This window comes from Gadus morhua, chromosome 22, assembly GCF_902167405.1.
Source record: "Gadus morhua chromosome 22, gadMor3.0, whole genome shotgun sequence".
NCBI classification, from domain to species: Eukaryota; Metazoa; Chordata; class Actinopteri; order Gadiformes; family Gadidae; genus Gadus; species Gadus morhua.
The window spans coordinates 21,966,549-21,980,599 of NC_044069.1; the positions used below are offsets into that span (position 1 = coordinate 21,966,549).

Sequence of the window (14,051 nt, forward strand, 5' to 3'; positions counted from 1 at the left end):
GATACACTGCCTGCGTGAGGAAGATTAGTCTCATCATCGTTGCCGGGCTCTATGTCTTAGTCGTGTAAATGCATATTTATTGGGTTAAGTTTAGGGGTCAAAGTGAAGGTATGTATTAAGTCCTGGTTTTGCTATCCAAATATCACACTCCAACAACCACTCCAGAGTGCACCAGAAAACGAATTACCTTACAAGTCATTGCTTCTGAAAAGAGTGTGTGCGTGTGTATGTGTGTGTGTGTGTGTGTGTGTGTGTGTGTGTGTGTGTGTGTGTGTGTGTGTGTGTGTGTGTGTGTGTGTGTGTGTGTGTGTGTGTGTGTGTGTGTGTGTTTGTACTTGCGTGCACGTGTTTGTGCGAGCACACAGCTAAACCTGGATAACCACTAAAGATAAGAGACATTTGTCTCTCCACCTCTCTCTAAAGTTGGTGGAGGAGAAGACTGCACTGACGACAGAGATGGAGAAGTTGCTGGCCCTCTGCCAGCAGCTTCAGACCGGCGCCAAGACTCCCGTACAGGGCAAGACTGCCACCTTCCAGACAGTAAGCGCACTGCCACACCTGTGTGTGTCTGTGTGTGTGTGTTTGTGTGTGTGTGTGTGTGTGTGTGTGTGTGTGTGTGTGTGTGTGTGTGTGTGTGTGTGTGTGTGTGTGTGTGTGTGTGCGTGTCTGTGTGTGTGTGTGTGTGTGTGTGTGTGTGTGTGTGTGTGTGTGTGTGTTTGTGCGGTTTGGCTGTGTTCCTTACATTACAATATTTCCCGCCTTGCCATTCCTCTTAATTTAGCACTCCTCCGTTGAAATGAAGAAATTCAGGGACACATGCAATGCTGTTAGCTCTTTGTGACACATGTTTCTGTGTGCATCTTTGCACTTTCTTACACATTGACAAACCTAAGTTTGTGTGCATGTCACTGTGGACCACTACATGCTATAACCTGTGAGTCCCCCTCTAGGTGGACTCCTCCATCCAGACGTCCAGGGCCATCATGGCCGCAGTGTTGTGCCTGCTGCCGCTCTGCAACAAGCTCAACAGAAAGGTGACTGATCCCATCAACCACAATGTTTCTGTTTGAGTTGGAAAGCTACTCAAAAACTCTTGAGACACTGAAAATCAATGCAGGCTGTCGCAAAGGCTGGTAACACAGACACCACAATAATTGAGTTGTGACTTTAAGTCTTCGTCGTGCAGCAGATGCTTTTGTCCAAAGAAAAGAGTAAATGTATGGAGATACACATCATTAAACAACAGGTTGAGTTTAGGCTCCTGACTCAGATGTGTTTGTGTGTATGTGTGTCACCCAGTTCTAATACATAGAACTGTACTAATTCATCAGTGGGCTGATGATGTTCTATGGCCCGACCCCCTCTGATTAATTACAGCCAACCCACTTACACAAACACACACACACACACACACACACACACACACACACACACACACACACACACACACACACACACACACACACACACACACACACACACACACACACACACACACACACAAGAAGGTAGACTACAGACTTTGGACCTAAAACCATCAGCTGGAGTTCCAAGAACAACCTAACCGCTAGACTCCCCCCCTCATCCAAATGGGAAGGAGAGGGATGTGATCCAGCATGATGACCGGTGTTTGACTCCTCTTGTGGTCCTCTCGCCTCCAGTATAAGTCCGAGAGGAACAGCCTGGGCTCCCCTCAGGGCTGGAGGGAGCGACAGGATGCCACCTCGCCTGTCAGAGAGGACGACTCCGCCAACGGCAAGAACAGCAACGGCTTCGGGGTCAGGCCCCTCGGGGAACACATGGCGGGCATGAACCTCCTGGAGAGCAAGTAGAACGCCCACGCAAAACCGTCCCTTGGCCTCGCTTGTCCATCCCACATCTTATCGGGGGTTTAAATAGTGCCCTCCACCAATCCTCTTCATGCATTAACCACTGTCTGAGATTGGGTTTGTGGCCTCACTTATCCTCAGCTTTCACATTCCTTTCAATGACAGGCAATACTTTTGCTGGGGGGGAGCAGTTCTCATCCCAGACCACCAGGGGGAAGCAGTCAGCCAACTTTAATGCCGGTAGAAATCATTGTGTTCCTCCTTAATGTAGAGAAGCCGCTACTCCCTCATTCTTTCCAAGAACTTGAAGCTACTGTTGCAGATATAGTTGATGTGTCTTTTTATCTATATGTGCCTCTGTGAGAAAAAAAAGACCTGTTTGCATCACGATATTCTGTAATTGACGTAGGTCTCTGCCAAAAAAGTGACATGGAAAGGGTTAGAGATGCTGACTTGCATGTTGCTAAAATCAACAATCACTCAATCATTGTCCACAAATAAGCTTTTTAAATATTATTTATGAAGTATGTTCTAGATGACACTGATTTGCAGTGTTTTCTAAAAAAGATGTACCTTAATACAAGAGTCTGATTGTTACGTGGACAGTGAAGAACACGTTTGTGATGTGAACGTGACTCACACCCCGATTTGTCATCTAAGCTTAGCAAACGGTTGCAAAACTCACAATAAATGCCAAATATGAATGTTCTTGTGGAAATGTCATGACAGCTCAACCTCCTATAAAACATTTAGCTCTTCACACGCGGAGGCTTTTCATTATGATTCATTTCTGGACAAAAGTTCAACCGACAGAGATAAGCTTATTACCAAGTTACATATTGCAATGTCCCAACCTTAATCCTTCCGTCTTGACCAGAGTATTATAATCAAATGATTGGTGTGTATTGTTATACAGTTTGGACCGCATTTCTTACAAAGAGAATTTGTTGATCCTATTGACAAAGTTGTCATTTTGAACCTTGAAGTGTACTTGTCATGAAGACCATCATTGTGAGGTTGCCTAGATGGCCAACATACATTTACAGAAAGTGTATATTCACACACATATATATGATAAGGTACTGAAGCAGGAACTTGCAGACAGCATGAATCTAAAAGGTAATGAATGAGATTGGTACCAGGCCATAGAAGATGAGATGAACAGAAAACAAAGCTTTAGAGATGTATTATATTGTAATGAAGGCAGTGAAGTATGCCGGCATTCTGAGAACGCGACACACGTAAAGAAATAAAATATTTAGTTTGGACTATTCTTTGGAAAGCTGAATGGTTGTGAAAAGTGACAAGCAAAAATAAAAACAATATTTTTTTTTAAATCATTGTTTATTTATTTTTTCCAAAAGGTTGTATTTCTAATAATTGGCATTGTTTTCAGCAAATGTTATATACAGTAAAGCAGTTGCTTTTATATGTACTTGAACCTGCATATGAAGCTGCTTTGAATTGATAGAAACATTACACAAAATAAACATTCCTTGAACATTTGTGGCTCATCAGCACTTGAAAAAAATATATTAAAAAGCAAAAAGTAAATTGTGATGTACAAGCAGACCTCTTCTCAACACACAAGTTCACCTCCCAGGGATCCTAGTCCTGGCTCACATTATATCCTACAGTCCAGCGACAAACGAGTCCCCAGTACTCGTATTCAGAGCACTGTGGCGGTGATGGAGGTAGGAGGTGGGGTACCTGGAGAACCAACCCAAAGACCGGCCCTAACCCAAGGCTACCAGCATCAGCTTGGCTGGGCCTGGACGTCGGCAGCTCTTTTGGAAACCACCGCTTCAAAGTCCTCTCTGCTCAGGAGGTTCTCACCCACCAGCTTGCTCTCCTCAAACTTCGGCAGGATGACGGCGATGTATCCGTCCGTGGATGGCTGTTACGATTCCAAAGCACATTTAAAAGAGTTTAACTATGAATTCTAATACCAATTTACGATATTAAAATCACTGGTTATGCTTTAAGGGTAAGAAAGGCCCAGGGATATAGAAAGTAATCTTGGTGATGATGCCACACAGTGGTGCTGTCAAAGACAACATGCAGATAAAAAAACCGATGGCATCGTGTTGTGAATACAGCTAATGAAATGTCAACAGGCAGGAACGTTGATGGCCAATTTGCCTCCATTGTGTTCTGCATGAGCAAATACAACAACAACAACAGGTAGCGATCCTGTAGTACTGTGAATGGATGTTTTACTTCCCCTGCATTTAATAGTTCCGTGAGAAGTATTTTCTGCAAAGAAATATAATTCACCTTTTTCAGCAAGAGAGATGTATTTATCAATATGTCTTCATTGACCTCAAGGAGACGTCCTCGCATACAGCTGAAAGATCAATACATAATCAAGACAATTAGGATAGTGATGAGGATTTTATTTTTGGGCTAGATCACCAAATGTTGCATTTGTTGTAGAGAATAAATAAGTGAACTCACCTGTAGATTGTGTATTCAGTTTCATCTGTACATGTTATCCTACATACAGGTGCGAATTCTGTAAGGAATTGCCCCCCCTGTGGATATAATTGAGCGAAGACATGCACTTATGAAGATTAAAACGGTGATGATGACATCACATAGCCTACGTTGTATGAATCAGTAGAAGCAAAGCCCATGTCTTACCCGCTTGGACTTCCCAGCTACTTTATTGTTGAGCCGACTGCAACCGTTGCTGATCTTATAGTTAATGTTTTTGATAGTCCGGCCGTCCTGAAGGATGGGGTGAGTCTCTGCTAAGGTGAGGACACATAATCTACACGGAAGGAGGGACGCTTATTGAACTAACTTTTCCTCAAATTCACCAGCAGACATGATTGAGATGCGTTCGACACGTGCTGCTAGGTGCTTACCTGTTTGAATGCTGTAAGATGCAGTGGTCTTCACACGCCTGTCCCTTCACATCTGAATGCGTACAATATAACCACATTAATGCATTAAACCGGAGAAAACATAACATGAAACATTAACATTAACACAGAGAATTAAATAAATAAATAAATAAAAAATGAACATCACCAACTAGATAAACAAAAATATATTCACCTGCTTTGTACCACCTTGTAAAATAGCGCTCTATTACTGAAGGCCCAGGTGCTGAGAGGTCTATTTCCTCCTTACAGTCCATTGTAAAGTTGTTTTGTACTGCAGTATAGTCACGGCGTCACTAGTTCTCGGCGGACTGGATATGAGTTCGCACGGTCCGTCCTGCAGAAGCGTCCGGAAAGCGTTGGTTTTCTCCGTTCCACATCATTTCCGTTTCATCGTGCTGAGGGTTTACATAGTCACAGACTCACAGGCTTAAATTAATTTGATTGAACAGACGAAATCTATAGAGATATCTCTTTTAGATTTGGGGATTCTCTTCTGGATTACCTGTTAATAATGAATTAAAGCACAACAAATGAATTAGAGATATTATCATTTTTTTCTTAATCGCAGCAGAAATTAATGTATTCGTTTCATTATGAGTGGTCGGCGTAAAACAAATCAAATTTTGAATAAGGTTACAGTTTGTTTTTTATGATGTATTTATTTATTTACTCATTTAAACGTAGTAACTACTTTTATAACTACTTTGAAGACTTTACCACTAGATGTCAGAATATTACAAAAAATAGTTAGCACAGATAATACTTGTACATTTCCATTATTTACTTTTAAATAGTCATATAAAAACGAATAGTAAAAAAAATCCAAGTCATTGTCAGAAAAGAGAATTTAAAAAAAAAATCAGATTCCAGACATAACTAGCTCTTAGATACTTTATGAGGACGAGTGTCAATTAGATGTTTATTGCATAGAATATTATTAAACAGGGGGAAAGGGGATTTCAGCCAATGTATGTGTGTGTGTGCGTTTTTGTGTGTGTAGGCGTGACTGTGTGAGTAGTGAGTGTGTGAGTGTGTGTTTGTGTGTCTGGGTGGGGGGGGGAGCTGGGTTTGTGTGAGCGAGAAAGAAAGAGAGAATGAACATTATTTTCAGTTTACATAAACATAAAGTGTGTGTGTGTGCGTGTGTGTGCGTGTGCGCGCGTGTGTGCGCGTGTGTGTGCGTGTGCGTATGCGTGTGCCCGTGTGTGTTTGCGTGCAGGCATGCGCACATCTGTGTTCACGTGTGCACGTGTCTTTCCGTCACTTTCGCTATCGGGGTATCGGGTCTGTGTACATTCCTCAGCCTTCTAGTGAGACTCTTTCTTTCCACGCACGCACGCAGGCAGGTTGGGCTGCGCCCTGAGGGTTGGCCGGGGGCGCGTGGCGGGCGTCTCCATGCAGTGTCCTCAGCTGAGGAGAGGGCTTCTGTGTGTGTGATCCAGGGCCCAGCTCCACGTCCACTGCTCCGCCTGCTTCTCCCGCTCCTCCTGCTCCTCCCACTCAAAGACTGACTCCTCCGTGTCAGCCTCCCTTCATTTGTTTTGCTCCGGCATTCTCTTCTGTCACCATCCGCAATGGGAGTCATTCCGTCTCCCTTTCCTGTCCCCCAGCGTGCCATCCCTCCCTCCCTCCCTCCCTCCCTCCCTGGGCCGCCCGAGGCTAGCCCGATAAGGGAAAGGAGAAGAGACATGAGAAAGAGGAGGAGGGGGAGGAGGAGAATGGTTGTGAGGGTGGTGGTGTAGAGGGGTGGAAGAGTGGTGGGTCTCGCATGGATGGAAGATGACTCCGAGATACTCTCAGCTCCAGACGCATAACAGCCACACACTAATGCGGTCAAAACAGAAGAACGGAAAAAGAAAAGGTTTGAAAAAAAGATTTCCCTGTGCCACGTCCCACAATTAGTAGTCCGGTATTCAGCAGTGTGTGCAGCTCTTCAAACAAAACAGCCGGAGGAGATCTTAGTGTGATTTATAGGCGATTCATTGCGCTGTGGCTTTGGCAGACGTAAGCCTGGGGAGGAAAGAGAAAAGTGGATGATGACAACCTAGTTTCAGGGCTCTAACTTGTTGTTTAGTTGTTTAGCGGGGGGATTTGATGTCAACAGACTCGTCTGCACGTCTGTGACAGGCAACTCATGGTGCAGGAGCTCTGTGAGCTATGCAAATGACACTACTTCTGCACTTCTTTTCCTGGACAGAAATGAGGGAACACCTGCAATAGTCATCATATCTGATCATATAATAACACGTGCAGTCCAAATACGACAACCTATTTTCCCCTTGAGGCACGAGGCCAGACCAAAAGCTAGTCGCTAATTGAACGGCAAGGCATTCTTTTTAAAAAAGGGTTGTGGGGCTTTTTCCCCACAGATGGCGTAGGGTGATGGTGATGTGAGGGGAGGAATGCGATCTCAGTGAGATCACATTAAGTCTTGGATGCGAAGATGTGGAAAGCTTTTCTTCAGACCCAGGATTACACTGTCATAGTGTAGACAGAGTGCTGACACGGCCGGCCAAACTCTCCCTCAACCTAAACCTAGAATCACCGACCGCAGAGCTCCCGTCCTCCTCAGCCACGGTCATTGAGTAGTGTTTTATTTTTTAAACTGAAGTAAACGTACTCTCTGAGACGTTGTAAATCTACCGCCTCCGAATGTCTACGTGATTGAAGCGACTTTTTGTGCTGACGGAGATTTTGAGTAGTAAGGACGGTTTGAGTTTGTAGTTTGGATGCAAGTACGCTCACGTTTGTTCAAACAAAGAGGTATCGCGCAGGAGTTGGTAACTCTAGCGGAACTCTAGCTCCTCAGTCGGTATGTGATGCTCCTGAACGACACAGGATAGGGATTTCTCAGAAGAGCTATAGCTTGGACTCATTGGTTCATCGCTGTCATCTCTGTTGGAATTCTAAAGACACAGATGGAGCAAGGTGGACTGAAAACATCCATGTGGCCAGATCAGATACCTTCCACGCAAACATACAAATAGACTCACACACACACACACACACACACACACACACACACACACACACACACACACACACACACACACACACACACACACACACACACACACACACACACACACACACACACACACACACACACACACACACAAAGCAATAAATAAATAAAAGGCTGACTCCCTATTAATGATTCATTATTCAAAGGTGACATTGATGTTCTCCAAGAACTAGAAATGATGGTTACTATAGGCTTACTTTGTGTTTAATAGATGAAATCTGCTAAACAGCTGCTCATATTCCTAATGGAAAGCATAGACTTCCATTAAAGGTCCATTAAATAATATTTCAAATTTGGGCAAGCATGCTGCAGACAAGCAGGATGACTGAAAGACTGTGCCTGCTGTCTGCAGGATCCTAATGGCCACCCCATGACTGTAACCAGAACCAGAATGATCACCAACGTAGCTTTGATAATTAATAATTTTGGCCTTCTGAAAATAGGATGGGAAGTCACCGTTGTGGAACTTCCATTCACCGTTTCAGGTGAGATGGTAATAACTTGAATCTGTCTGTCTGGTATAATTACAATAGAGTCGAAGGACCTTAATTTGGGAGAAAAACTGTGTGCAGCAAAGGAGGAAGAGTCCAAATTGTCATAGCCGGGGTTGAGTATATAGTTGGTGTTGAATACATAGACACACAATTGGTGTTGAGCAAATAGTCTAATTTGTTGTTTTGCATGCCAAGACTTAGTGTTGGGGCAGTTAAATCTCTGTTACAGCCCTCTAAATGACCAGCAGTACAGACATGGTCGCCATGTACAGTAAAATCAGCCCGCAGCAATTAAGGTTGAAGCCATTAAATTTAAATTAAGCCTTAAGTCCCATCCTTCTTTTTTAGCAGCTTGTCAAAGTAAGCCAAAGGGACCTTCAAGCTGGTGGAAGCAGGGTTGATTTGCTCATTATTGTATTTGAAACAATGCAAAATAGAAATAGGTATACAAGAGGTTTAGATAGAAGTTACTAACTTTCCAGAAGAGTTTCCCCTGTCAGTCTGGAACATTGGGTGGATCTGCTGTGGAGGTTTTTAAGTGGCATGTCTGAGCAGTTAAAGGACAAAGCAAGTGTGTACTTATTTTCTTTTTATTGATGTATGTTTCCAAGAAACAACGAAAACCAAGTTTTCCCTGCTCACAGGTCCGGTCTGTCTAGTCAGGATTGAGGATATATGAATGTTTTTGTACTAAAACACCTTAAACCTGTACATTCTTTTGTATTTTACTGAAGAATAGCACCACCAACCCACCTTTGTGAGAAAAGTATCCTGTTGCTAATTCATATCAAGTCATAACGGAAGTTCTTTCATTCTGAAGATATTACCACACTGTACAAACACAGATACAGATTGTTTTCCCTTCCTTAAAATAGTTATAGTTACTCAATAGTTAAGTAAACAATGTCATTTTGCATAAACTATGGCTCTCTAATTATCTAAATAACTGGTAACAATTTACAATAAGTGTACAATATGAACCATTTAACATTGGTTAATGCTGTAATAAGCATTACAAACAAATAGTCTAGTAATCATTCAGTTATGTAGTCCATGTCTACTAATGGGGTTTACGTTAACTAAGGTAATGGTGTTGAAGTTAACTACGGTTATCGTGTTCACGTTAACTAAGGTGATGGTGTTGATGTTAACTTAGGTAATGGTGTTCACGTTAACTAAGGTAATGGTGTTGATGTTAACTAAGGTTATCGTGTTCACGTTAACTAAGGTAATGGTGTTGATGTTAACTTAGGTAATGGTGTTCACGTTAACTAAGGTAATGGTGTTGATGTTAACTTAGGTAATGGTGTTCACATTAACTAAGGTAATGGTGTTGAAGTTAACTAAGGTGATGGTGTTCAAGTTAACTTAGCTACTAATTTATATATAATTTAATAGGGTTAGGGTTAGCACTGGCTATGCCCATCCAAGACCAATAATACAAACACTTCTGATTGCGTAGGCAGCCCACACAATCTGTAGGCCTTTGTCTACAAAATAACATACAGAATTGTGTTTAGGTTTTAGGGACAAACTTTTCCATTGATCAATTCTTCAATATTGTTAACGTTGACCAATATAAAGCGTCCCACGTCACGATCAGGACACTCATAAAGGTCAGCCTGAAACCCGGCGTAGCTCAGTGGCTTCACCTGGATGTGCTGTAACTGTCTGCCATGATGCTACCGTGGCCTCGCTCTAGCTGGAACCGCTATGTCAGCTGTCTTGTGAAGTGTGGAAAACCCTTCTGGTGTTGGGCCTTTCAAAGGCGTGTTTATCATTGGAACAGGGTGAACATTGTGAAAATAAACATGACTACTTTGGTGATACAGTTTGCGTTTATTCGGTGAATCAGCAGTAGCCTAAATATTATTTGGGGAATCAAACACACATGCTTCACACATCAGTTATATTTAAACATTGATAAAAAAAAACGAAAACCTTTCGCGCCTGGTTTCAGTGCGATGGCTGGAGGAAGTGGTCAGAGATAAATATAGAGTGGAAAATAATCTGTCATAGCAACACAAAGATAACACACCTTATCTGAGTCTCTTCTCTTTTTGAGTTGAGCCAGTATTCCTCTGCACGAAACATACTGAACGTTTACGTGAGATTCTCTAACGCATATCTAACAGAATCCTTAGCGCAGCAACCCACTTATCGTTGATCCTGCACACCTCCTTGCTGACGTACTGACTTGCAAACGGTTTAGAACAAATGTTGTGTTACTAACACGGATGACATAAAGGAAGATAATATTTTCTTTATTGAATGGAGGGTCGGAGGTCAAACAAATAAAACGATGATCAGGATTTGAGGTGCACAGCACTCGATTCTCCAGCACTGCAGTAATGATGTCAGAGGTTTGGACAGCTGCTTGCGGCGTGTGGACCAGGAAGAGGATTCACCATGAGGGGATAGAACCTGATTATGTTTGTGAACAGAAAACAAGACTGGCCACCTCCTGGTCTCCTCTTGTCCACTACACCGTGTGTTGACTTCTCATTCATCTCACTGCTAAGAGGCCATCACCTGAGACACTAAATAAAGGGGTAGGGAAAGAGAGAGACAGAAAGACTACACTATCTCCCACATGTACGTTAACCCTAACCCTCGTTAGAGTCAAGGGTTAGGGTTGCAGCCAACAAAAACAAGAACAAACCTTCTTCTTTGTCTGCTTCAGGCGGTCCCACTTTCTGTTTTTGCTCAGGGTTTTTGTTCATGTTGGAAGCCTCCGGTTCTTCTGTTCCCAAGTGAGGTGCTCTGTTGGATGGAGGCTTTGTGTCCATGCATACAGATGTGTGCTGGTTGGCAGGCTGTCTGTCACATTCAGTATTCAAGATTGTGGCATTATGTATGTATGTATTATTAGGTGGGATATGTATGTATACATGTGTTGTGTTGTGTTGTGTTGTGTTGTGTTGGGTTGTGTGTATGTATGCTGGCTGCTGGAACACCTACATTTCTCTGGTTGGATGAATAAAGTATATCCTATTTTATTTATGATCATAGAGCTTGATACGTAATATTAACCTGGAAAAAAAAAATATTCATGTGAAAAATGTTGTGGCCATTATGCCTTTCTTATCCAAGGGTTAAAGGGATGATTTTGTTTATTAGGAGTCCTACGAAAAACGTTGAGCCCTATTTTATTCGTTGAATTATAAATATTTTCCTGTCTTTTTGGCCTCAAAATATGTTATCAAGTGGCAGGCATGTAAAACTCGTAAAATGGGTAAGGGAATCCAGAAATGGGTCTGAATAGCACATAGGTGGGGCTATAACAAGGCCCCAGCATTTAAACAGCCTGCCATTACCACTAGCAAGGTGCAATATGCATGAAACTTGCAACACATGCACCATTCTTCTTGATGAACCACTTTCAAATCGCAACCCATATTGTAAGAACATTCGGATATTTAGCAGTGACCACAACTTGACCGAAGGCCAACACTCAAACTGAGTTGATACCGGAGGTGGTAAAAGCTGTAAACTCGGCACACATGTACCAGGTGACTGTGGGACTATATGGTGTTATATTCATAGCAATAAGGCTGAAGACGGCATAGATACATATTTTAAAGGGAAATATATGCATATGTTATACAGCTCTGACAGGCCCGCCGCGAGGGATGTGCGAACCGTGGGACGCCAACAGACCCCCAGGAGCAGTGCAAAGCGGTACACGCGTCAATTTGCAACCTTCCGTTTTGAGAGAGATTTTGAACCAGTCTGCTATATAAACATGGTTGGTGATTGTTTTGATATGTTAATTTCCGGCCAACCCGTTTTTAAGGCGTGCCAATGCCATATTACCTTACCGACCAAGCTCCCCATTCCTCCACTAACAGAAAACTTATATTTCTCAAAATATAGTCTAATCTGCCCAATACAATATACATTTCCATGTAGAGTAATGGTATTGCGTCGGACTCATGACCTTGGGGTTGTTGGTTCAAGTCTAACATCATCCAACCATTCGGTGAGATATGGCATGATATCAAATCAGTTTTACCATCAGGTATTCATTAGGCTTCCACCATACACGTCATATTGTAGGACCCCGTCATCGTTGCTTGCAGCTATATTTTTTTTGTATTTTTTTTTCTTCTCGCAATGAATGTTGTTCATATGGCTGTCTTAGTATTATATCTTCACATACTTATCATAATATTATTTTCTTAATTGTTCCGCTTAATTATCGACCTCATTATGAATAATCTGAATGTGATTCACGACAGGAGCCTTGTGAGAGACCGAAGAGAGTGTGCGTACGTCATCTAGGCAGATATTTGCATTAACAACAGAAAGTGTAATCAGTTTCTAAAATTTTCCATGACTGTTGCCACATGGCTGCTGGAGGCCGGTGAGGTGACTAGTGCGTGGCTGTACCCACGCCGATTGTAAACGGATCCGTATGCTGCAGTCCTGGGCTACCAGATGTGTTACTTTCCATCTCACACACATACACAAACACACACACACACACACATACAAATGCATGTACGCTCGCAGACTCATGCATCCCACCTACACACACACATGCACACACAGATGCACGCAATCTCACACAGACATCAACATATACATACTTACATACACATACAGACAATATGGCTTTCCTACCAATTCCTATTACAGATGGGTTGATGTTCCACATGCATGCATACACACACTCATGTACAAGCACACACGCTCAAATACACACACACACACACACACACACGTACGCACACTAGCACACACACACACACACACATACACACAGGTAAACACTGAGCCCTTTCTCTGGGCCGTTATTACTTTGTATGTGGCTTGCAGATATTGTTTTTACGAGAGCCTTTGAAGCAGGAAAGGCAGAGTGTTTGATCCGAATGGGTTAATTGAGCGGGTAGAAAGTGCAGAGTCAGTCTCTTGATGAGGGAGAGAACCATAGGAGGCTGGAGGACTTGATGAACCTCCAGCGTGCTAAATGAGCCAGGCCCGGCTGGGTCCTGTGGTGACCCTCCTCACGCCCAGAGGCAACAGGTTGTAATAATACCCAGGATACGGGTCTGTGTGGAACGACAAGTCTTATAGTGCACACGCCCCCCAAAACATGCACGCATTGACACACACACACACACACACACACACACACACACACACACACACACACACACACACACACACACACACACACACACACACACGCATGCATCCTTTTTCTCTCGCACACACCCTTTCATAAAAAGATCTCCTAAAGATGCCTTCATGTCATGGAAGCATTTCATTTATATGCACACACACACACACACACACACACACACACACACACACACACACACACACACACACACACACATTATCACACAGATTTGCAAATACTACCAAAGTCACGTCACAACAAAGCCATATGTGTTTGTTTCCAGCAAGATAAAGTGACAGTGACTCAAAGGGAATTTGCAGACGGGTTCATCATCTTGTCTGTCCCCCTTACTTACTTCTAGCCGCAGCGGTCTGTGATCGGGCCCTTTCAATCTGAATATGGGGATCTACCACTTCTGTCTAGTTTCTACGGTTGGGGAAAAGAACAACGCAAGAGCGAGTGGCAAACACAACCACGGTGAAAACGTACGAAAGCTTCAACTCTTCTGTTCCTTCTTTATTAACTGATAGACCTTCTCACGGGCGTGTCTAAATATAGCCCGTGCAGAACAGAGGATTTCCGTGCTATGTGGCTGAGCCGTCATATGGCGGCCACACAGAACACCTCGCGAGACCTGAGACTAACGTTGTTCGCTGCTGCAGCCGTACGCCGGACGGCCCTGGA

At 43.1% G+C, this 14,051-nt stretch overlaps 2 protein-coding genes across 2 annotated transcripts in view; one reads left to right on the plus strand and one right to left on the minus strand.

Annotated features, from left to right (window-relative positions):
• The window catches only part of ctnnal1 (catenin (cadherin-associated protein), alpha-like 1), a 59,100-nt gene extending 55,934 nt beyond the window's left edge, over window positions 1-3,166 (plus strand). Inside the window, exons 17-19 of the mRNA XM_030346811.1 lie at window positions 424-540; window positions 951-1,034; window positions 1,662-3,166. Of these exons, the coding sequence (XP_030202671.1) occupies window positions 424-540; window positions 951-1,034; window positions 1,662-1,832 (372 nt within the window). The 3' untranslated portion in view covers window positions 1,833-3,166. The remainder of the gene's footprint in view (window positions 1-423; window positions 541-950; window positions 1,035-1,661) is intronic.
• abitram (actin binding transcription modulator) lies at window positions 3,155-5,099 on the minus strand. Its single transcript, XM_030346812.1, has 6 exons — window positions 4,893-5,099; window positions 4,700-4,751; window positions 4,473-4,602; window positions 4,287-4,363; window positions 4,107-4,176; window positions 3,155-3,726 (listed from the first exon to the last, which is right to left on the minus strand). Exons 1-6 carry the CDS (start codon window positions 4,972-4,974, stop codon window positions 3,586-3,588), a joined length of 552 nt encoding a protein of 183 aa, XP_030202672.1. The 5' UTR covers window positions 4,975-5,099; the 3' UTR covers window positions 3,155-3,585.
• Between the last annotated feature and the right edge of the window lie 8,952 nt (window positions 5,100-14,051).